The sequence below is a fragment of the Diadema antillarum genome, unplaced genomic scaffold (assembly GCF_040938485.1).
Source record: "Diadema antillarum isolate AM-2024a unplaced genomic scaffold, OU_Dant_1.0 scf00000201, whole genome shotgun sequence".
Classification (NCBI taxonomy): domain Eukaryota; kingdom Metazoa; phylum Echinodermata; class Echinoidea; order Diadematoida; family Diadematidae; genus Diadema; species Diadema antillarum.
The window spans coordinates 2,615,358-2,624,746 of NW_027271090.1; the positions used below are offsets into that span (position 1 = coordinate 2,615,358).

The 9,389-nt window shown below is 39.0% G+C and overlaps 2 protein-coding genes across 2 annotated transcripts in view; both read left to right on the forward strand.

Moving 5' to 3' along the window:
* LOC139723826 (uncharacterized) overlaps window positions 1–4,625 on the forward strand; it is a 30,377-nt gene extending 25,752 nt beyond the window's left edge. The window contains exon 9 of the mRNA XM_071635033.1: window positions 4,503–4,625. Coding sequence (XP_071491134.1) covers window positions 4,503–4,625 — 123 coding nt within the window. The remainder of the gene's footprint in view (window positions 1–4,502) is intronic.
* A 328-nt stretch (window positions 4,626–4,953) lies between these two features.
* LOC139723827 (uncharacterized) lies at window positions 4,954–8,627 on the forward strand. The gene is made up of 2 exons (XM_071635034.1): window positions 4,954–5,077; window positions 8,095–8,627. Exons 1-2 carry the CDS (start codon window positions 4,954–4,956, stop codon window positions 8,625–8,627), a joined length of 657 nt encoding a protein of 218 aa, XP_071491135.1.
* The last annotated feature ends 762 nt before the right edge of the window (window positions 8,628–9,389 follow it).

Consider the following 9,389-nt stretch of genomic DNA (forward strand, 5'->3'; position numbering starts at 1 on the left):
CTTTCCAATATTTAAATAGGTTAGGAGAGTCTATTTGATTTGAGTTATACATCATTTTAAAGCTTAAAGTCTGTTCTATCAGAATATGGTCTTAACTAAAAATTCATGTCTGGCGACTTTTTGTTTGTTCTGAGGTGCAGGGTCACAAATGTGATGCTTCTACAATAATTGCACCCTGCGGTATGGGTAAAAATGCTATGGCGGTCATTTTGAATTTCCAGATGGCAGCCTGCAAATAATTTTGCACCAAATTTGAAGCTTCTACAATGCTCACTTTATGAGATATGTGTCAAAATACAGTTTGCTATGGCGGCCATTTTGAAATTCAAGATGGCAGCCTACAAATTGTATCAAAACAATTCACAAAAAAAAAAGATTTGTCAGAGTGTCTGACATCACACCCATGCATTTTGCACCAAATTCGAAGCTTCTACAATGCACACTTTATGAGATATGGGTCAAAATACAATTTGCTGTGCAGCCATTTTGAAATTCAAAATGTCGGCTGAAGACCTGGTTGGAAAAAAATGGAACCAAAGTGTTTTTGTTGTTGTTGTTGTGTTTTTTTTATTCAGCACCCTAAATTGACAAAGTTAGCCCCCCCCCCCAAAAAAAAAACAAAACAAAACAAAACAAAACAAACATCTTTTGCTCAAAATCTCACGGGATTACATAATAGCCTTCACTAAATCTCGTGAAGGGTAGTGGAGTGACTGGATTTACTGTGAACAGTGTAAACAGGTATTACATGACATGTGTAGCTCAAAACACGTGAGCTAGATACAGCACGGTTTGTCTCTCAGAAACTCGTCATCCACGTGACGAGTTTCTGTGATATGTCCTCTAAATGCCGCCGCACACTATGACTTTCGGGTCGCGCAACTGACAGACTTTAGATCCGAAATGAATCACAATAGTCTCAGAATACACACGCTTGTTTATTTCAGATCCGAAGTCCCTTAGTCGTTCGACCGACAGTGGTAAAGTGTGCGGTGGCCTTTACTCTGTACAAGCGTTAGGGAGTCATCAACCGATCGACTTTAAGATAACATGCAATGCAAATCAGGTGCGAAGTAATTAACCCACAATACTATTGATGGCCATTAATCATAATTATACTTAGGCCTAACATCTAATTGTAGAAGTGCTGCACAAAGTTTCAAGTAACTTTGGTGATAAATTTGGTTTACTCTGGGAAAATTGCAATGAGTAGAAAGGGGTAAAACGACAATCTGAAATGGTTATGTATGTATACGTGGTTTTGTCTGTCTGTTTGTTTGTTTGTGTGTGTGTGTGCTATAAATTTGATGGAAACATTCACTCGGCGTTGGTGTGTGCGTGTTGAATCTGTCTTGAAGAACATTGTCTTAGTACAATTCATAGGAAGACGCGAAATTACTAGTGGTGTTCACGTAAAAGGCATCCTTTCTGAAGACAGAGATTCCTAATGTAGCAGATGATACTAGGGTGATAGGGACGACTATAAAGCTAGAATGTACCGTACGTCGAAGATGTTCTCCTGGAAACAAATCAAAAAATAAACAAACAAAAAACAAACAAACAAACAAAGAAAACTTTCACAAGAATTTGAGAATCGACGATACCAAGCTACTAGGGTGACTCTGTTCTTCATTTCGTTTACCCCTTACCCCGCCATGTTTAGTACGTGTATTTGAACAGACCAAGGTACGCCAATACCCAGCGAAGTGAGTTGATGGAAGAACGTTCCCCTTTCCGTCTGTTTCTACAGCAAGAGAGTGATGTGTATGTCAGATTTCTGTATGTATTGCTGGTAACGATGTGCGATTTTGCAAGTATACACCATATGTACTTGGTATCACTCGAGTGACGTCATTCAGAAATTATGGTTTGGGAAACAACTGCGCAGTTTAATATGGTCATACAATACGCTTGGCTGACATAAAGTGACCCGGACGCATGACCGCTTTCCAATAGCTTCCCTTTCTGAATTGTTGACGGAATAATACATTACAGTGTGTGCTATATATCAATACAGGAAAACGGTTTTAGATTACGAAAAGTACAAGAGAGCTAAATGCTGTCAATTTACGGCAGATATAATTATTGTGCAGTTATAAAAAAAAAAAAAAAAAAAATGTAAAGTGGCCTTTTCTGCCTCCCGTCCCATGCCCCCACCCCGGTCTCTTTTCCCACTATGTGCGTGTCTGCGCATGCGCATTCTCGTGACGACAGATCATGGTCTGCACTTAACTGGCCGCTAATAAAGTTAGCAGTGTTCACTGTCCCCAAGCCTTAAAAAAATGAAAAAAAAAAAAGCTAGAAATATCGCTATATGGAGACTGGTATGCCATCTCTCGATAGTTCTTGACAATGTGAGACGACAGTTTCACATAGGCCTAATTGGCAAAGTATTGAAATGACATGTTTGTCACAATTGTGTTTAGTGTTCTTCACCTAGGTTTCAATTGGGTGGATGGCTAATAATTGTTTGCAAGAGAGCAAATATTTTGGGGGAATTTGAGCATTTTCATTTGACCTTTGACCCTTGGCTTTTTACCCCATGGCTCACAATTCTTCAAGTAATCATTTACTAGCACTGGTAACATCCATTTTCATGACAATACATGTACTTTCAAAATATGGGGAAGAAAACTGTGACATTTGAACATTTTCACCTGACCTTTGACCTCATGGCCAAAACATTTCCCTGCAGAATCATTGCACAGTACAATACCTAGTTAGGTTGAGTTTATGCATTGAGTAATCTCCAAAGTATGGAGAAAAATATTCTTTAGCATTAGATAGTAGAATTTTAGCATTTACCCTGACCTTGACATTTGACCAATGCTCCAAAAATTCCCAAGAGTATCATTGATTAATCATTGTCAGACAGTTGTCCATGCATATGTGCAATCTTTCATGGAGATACCTTAAACCTTTTCCGAGATATAGAGAAAAAAAGTTTAGCATTTTTTCTTGACCTTTGACCTTTGACCTGTGACCCAATGACCCACAACTTTCCCCTAGAGAGTCTGTCTGGTAATCCATGTATACAGCAAGTTTCTAGAAAAAATGCCGTCAGGCATTGCATAGATATGGGGGGGGGGGATAGTGAAATTCTAAGAATTTGACCTCGGCGTGTGACGTATGACCTTTGACCTTGAGCATGTGCACCCAAAATGTGAAAGGCACAACTCATACACACTTATTATGCCAAGTTTCATGAGGATACCTCGCACGGTTTTTTATGTAGAAAACATAATGGCTCCGGTGGCACTTCGTGGCAGAGGCATTAAACGAGAGAGAAAATATTCTCTTAAGTTCATACAACTTTTGCCGAAAAAAACCCCAAAACTTATATTCTGTTTGTTTGCTACTGATTGACAAATTGTCCTTCATCAACATAAATAGACACGCCTAACTAGTATTCACTAGTATTAACTAGTATTCATGGCTTAAAAAGATAAGAAAAGATAGAAAAAAAATATATATGGGAGTACGTGCATACATAATAATATTGTCTTTTTAACATAAACACTGAATAACCGGTGTTTACCGTTTGTCATGCAGTTTCAATTAACAACAAAAAAAAAAAAAAAAAAACCAGCTCGACGCAAGACTTATCAATTTGAATACATTATATTTGCTTGTTTGTTTTCTTTGTCGTTGTTGTTGCATACTCAAAACCCATAGAAACGTTTCTTTGGTCAGTCAGTATACTCTTGTAGTCTCAAATATTTTTCTGCGAGGGTATTTTGACACTGATATGGTGAAGGTGAAAAGCGATCCCTGAGGTATCACACACGGTAGCCTTACAAGGGTAGCACCACTGCAGGGAGAAGACGTAGGCTGGTACATGTATCCGATTCCAATTATTCAAAAAGATGGAGGTGCCCCATTGCAGCGATGTTTACTTTATCACTTTACCTGGGGGACGTCACTTTCGCGAAGCGTCTCATTGTCGCGTTTCAATGAACCAGTTCCAAGATATATGAAACACTATCTTTCCACAGAACGCGCAATTTCATAGCGCGGTATTATTATCCCTTCCAACGAAAATTAAATCATTCGCCCCAATGGACTGTGGGCTCTGAATCTTGAAAAAAAAAATGTCAAAAACTTATTTGCGTTTGATGTTATGCCGTCATCACACTTAATTATTGTGTATTCATTTTTTCCTTAATCATTCACTTGATTTTCATTGGAAAAAAAATGCGTTAGAAAATTTAATGTAAATCTGAAATTATCAGTTGGTGATGACCGTATGCATCCGTGATAGATTTAAGCATGACCTTTGGTTCTTTGACTGTCACGTCAGATATATTGATTGTTATGCGTCGCACGTTGCCCTTATTTATGTTCTTCTTTTCTTTTTCCCCGAGAGCACAGAGTGTTTGTGCTTGTACATATAAATTTTTCTTCTCTTCCAAGAATTTGTGTTGAATGCATTCCGTATTTGCCCTGTTCTTCTTACTATACTCCTTTTTTTTTCTCGTGCATTTTGTCTTTTTTTCAAACAGATTTCTGCCTCGTCAGAAGAGAAGGAGGCGCGTTGGATAGAAAAACTTCAAGCGATGAGAAATGAGCGACTCAGAGCGAATCCCAGTCACTACAGACACATTTTGCTATCAGGCAAGACCTGACGTATGTAGCTGAAGACTCGAGAGTATTGCACCCGCTCTCATGAGATTTAAAAAGAAGAATTTCAACTGTTGATAAGCCAGACACGCCCGACCCATCATTAGATGGCCAGAGAATTAGGAAGTTCATAAATATACCAGTTTTCTCGGAGGACAAGAACAGTAAAATACATTCCGCAGGTCTTTAGGAAGGCCTTGTAACGCGCAGCGAGGCAAATAACTTAAAATAACGCGGCAGCTCGTCGTGGAGGACATAGGCAAGATTTGTGTCCCAAATATCTTCGTACGCCGTGACTGGATGAAGGTTCGGTCACTCTCAGGCCATTCAGTCATGAAGGCTGACCTCAACTCGATGGGACGCTTCAGGTCAACGCCAAGGCCGTGCCTGGAACTCAACGACAACGCCAAGGTCCGGCGGCGGTCGCGCTTGGAATCCCATACCTCGCCGAATAGATGTCAAGGACTTCGCTGGTCATTGTGCTTATTGCAGAGACATCACGTTGTCTCTCTGACACAATGGTGTTAGCTCGCCCACTTTATACAAGTAATTTGTTGGGGCAGTGTAGTGTTGTTGGTATTGATCTTTTTTTTTTTCTTTTCTTTCTTCGTCAGTTTTTCACCAGTGATAAGTAGTTTATGTGACTGTTTGTGGCTATTTCGTAGTGAAACTTTGTGCTTTTAAATACTTTTTACTACTCGTCACCACAAGTTACTGATCGGAAGTAAACTGTGTGCTCATGAGGACTGCTTTGTGTATAGAATTCACTCATTTTTTTCATCGCTTGTTTATTCATTTTCAAGACAAATGACTTGATAGACTCGCTTATTAAGTTTTGTTTCTCGTAGATTGCTGCGATAATTTCTGAATTAAACAGAATACAATGAGGTTTGATGAAAGCGCTGGGAGCGAACGGTGTGTGGGGAGGGTGAGGAAGGGGTACTCTTCCAAGTTCAGCGACGTCTTTTTGAAGAGTTAAGGTGCATTCACATTGCATTCGACACGACAGCACGACACGACACAACGACACGACACTTCGACACGACATTCGATTTTCCATTCACTACGCACGACACGCCCATAAATGTCGTGTTGGATGTCATTCGATTTGTAGTCCATCTAATACCATTACCATGGCAACAAACAATGGAAATGGCGGCCCCCGTATTTGATGATGAGGAAGCTGCGATTATCGCCTGCTCGTATTTGTACAGTGTAGTAGAAAGAAGAGAATGGGTGCATGAGATAAACCAAAAAAGGTCATCGCTGGGGGAATATTCCCTCTTAGTGAGAGAATTACTGAGTCATGAAGACAGGTTTTATGGTTACTTCAGAATGGGTGTTGACGAGTTCACGCAACTCCATCACCTCATCAGTGACGACATAGAGAAGCAATCCACCACTTTCCGAGCGGCAATATCTTCCCTCGAGAGAATGGCAATTTGCCTTAGGTGAGACTGATGAATTATTATAAAAAGATGCTCTATCCCCCTTCGTAGATAATTAATGAATGTTACATTTTTTGAATTTAAATAAGATTAGAATATAATGTATATTTACCGACACTCTGTATTTTTTTGTGTTCTTTGTTTCATACACGTGCAGGCACACACACACACATACACACGAACACACGCTCATACACATACACACATATACACGCACATTCGTTTCATCGCTGGATATGGGCACAGTTGCTAACAGATCATGATGAACACCAACATTCTATATGTCACGGGATTGCAATCATTGGAAACCTGTGAAGCACAAGTCAAATCGTTCTGTGCGAGCTTAAAACATCATTGGAGATGAGAAATTAATAAGACTGACTTTATCAATTCATCACATTTTTTTCTACATTATTTTAATCTCCCTAAAACATACACACGAACAAACAAACAAGCAAACACTGATCGTTATGAGATCAACTCAGATCACATTACACTTCAGAGTAAAATTCATAAACAGAACGAAAGAAATGCAATTTTAAATTTTCACAGAATAGGCGTAAATTTCAATGTTAATTGAAACGGCATAAAATCACCAAATAAATTTACAGGTTAGATTCAACAGTGGCACTGAGTCTGATTCTAGTGGGACATTGAATTTTGATAGTCCTATATGCAAGTACATGTATTTTCTTTTCCCATATACTGTATACAGCAATTAAACTGATTTCTCTCAAACCAACTTTCTGAGTATTCCATGTGCAATTTCAGACGACATAAAAAAATTTTGATAGAACGCCATCTAACCCACTATGAACTGTCACTCCCCTTTGATACTGCATTAAAATGAGATCAGGGGGGCGTTTCATCAACGAGTTCGTCGGGGGTTTTCACCGACGAATTTGCTATCAGCCAATCAGACGCAAGGATTTACACTGACAACTGTTAAAAGCTAATGAAATCCTTGGTCTGATTGGCTGATAGCAAATTTGTCGGTGAAAACTCCGACGAACTCGTTGATGAAACGCCCCCCAGAAGTATACAAAATTTAATTGAATCGGCTAACAAATAATTGCCTTCCATATAAAGTTGTTGCCGAGATATTGATACATTGCAAGTACAGTGTCGCTGTTTTATATCAACAAATCAATATGATAGTCTTGACATTGTACTACATTGTATAACATAGGACGGATGTCTGGTAAACATGCACATTGATAAATAATGCATTTTGTACAAACACAGAATACACCAGTTTCATACCTGTAAACAATGACACCCAAGGGAGGGAAACATTGGACTTAAAATCCGACAAATTGGATCATCATCAGATATTCACAAAAATAAGAAACTTGTAAAGTAATGCTTACTTTACACTTAAAAATCTGAATTATGAATCGGGTGGGAATGATATGGGAATTTACTCACGAAGATACCACAGTACCTTTAACATCTGGTTTACATTTTAAAGTTTTTTTTTTTTATTACAATATTATACTCTTCGTAAAGGACCTATGTCAACCTAGAGCATTTGCTTATTACTGTATAACCACCTCTCTATTCATACCTTTTCAACATCTAGATCAAATGTAGTGTAAAAGATCTGAGTGTTATAAGCAGTCTCAAAATGCTCGAGCCATTCGTTCGTATAACATATTAAAATTTTCTCTGTGACAAAGTTATAAATATGCAAGTGAGACTTTAAATTGTTTTTACAGTCCAATGTTACATTGGCTCATGTGAATTGTTCAGATACTGTAGGCAAAAATGTTTGAGAACGATGAAATTGTTCCCTACTTCGGTATGAGTTAACAATCTTTGTTCATTGAAACAATGAATATTATTCTTTTCATCTGAAAAATATTTTGGGGCAATATCCCGGAATGACTTTTTCGGGGTGGGGAAGATAAAGTTCATGGACCACACACAAATAAATGTATACTTTAATATTCTTCGTACAGATACTTGGCAACAGGTGACTCATTTGCAACTATCGCATAAAGTTTCCGTGTGGATATTTCAACAGTGCACAACATTGTCAAAGATGTCTGCGAGGCAATGTGGAAAAGATTACAGCCTCTCTACATGCCAGAGCCATCTCAGAAAATGCTAGAGGAAATCGCAGAAGGATTTCAAAGGAGATGGAATTTCCCACATTGCATCGGAGCTATCGATGGGAAACATGTGATCGTCCAAGCTCCTCCCAACAGCGGATCTATCTTCTATAACTATAAGGGAACATATTCCCGGGTCCTTTTAGCGCTAGTCGATCATGACTACTGTTTCACAGCTGTAGCTATCGGCGCCTATGGCTCACAGAGTGACGGTGGTATATTCGCAGCAAGTGAGCTTGGGAAATCCCTCAACAATGGCAGATTCCCTCTCCCCAATCCCACAAGTCTCCCTGAAGCTCAAAACCTGGGGCAACTTCCCTTTGTAATGGCAGGGGATGAAGCATTTCCCCTAAAGACTAATATCATGCGCCCATACCCCGGAAAACAACTCCCTGATGAGAAGCGCATATATACAATTATCGTCTCTCAAGATCACGCCGGGTAGTTGAGAACACTTTCGGGATTCTAGCCTCGAAGTTGCGAATCTATCACAGGCAAATTCAGTTGCACCCAAGCCAGGTGGATTCAGTTGTTAAGGCAACGTGTGTGCTGCACAACTTCATCAGGAGGAGTGCGTTCACGGATGAAAGGCGTACCCACACTGAGACAGACACTAATGATGCTCTAGCGATCCGAGAAAATTTCACCGAATACTTTTCCTCCCCAGCAGGCGTAGTATCCTGGCAAACAAATGCATGTTTTGGAAAGGCCAAGTAAAGTAATTTGATAGTTGGTGTCTCTTTTTGCTTTAACATGAGATTATCTACTGTAGAGAATTACATCCAAAAGATGCAAGTTTTGGGTCAAGCAGAATGTCTTTCATCTCCCTGAATGAACTTATTATTTTCTTGAGGTTGTAAAAAGCAATGGCTTGAAATATGTTTCACTTGATGTTAAAGGACAAGTTCACCTTCATAAACATAAGGATTGAGAGAATGTAACAATATTAGTAGAACACATCATTGAAAGTTTGAGAAAAATCGGACAATCCGTTCAAAAGTTATGAATTTTTGAAGTTTTTGTGCAGTAACCGCTGGATGAGAAGACTACTGCAGTGTATGAAAAACTTAGATGTCACATGCGTACAACAATATAAGGAAAATATAAAGAGATTTTCACAAAATTTCTTCTTTTGAAAAAAGTGCACATTCCCTTGACTCGTTACCGACATATGTTATGGGTAATATTATTCCCCCTGCCCTTTAGA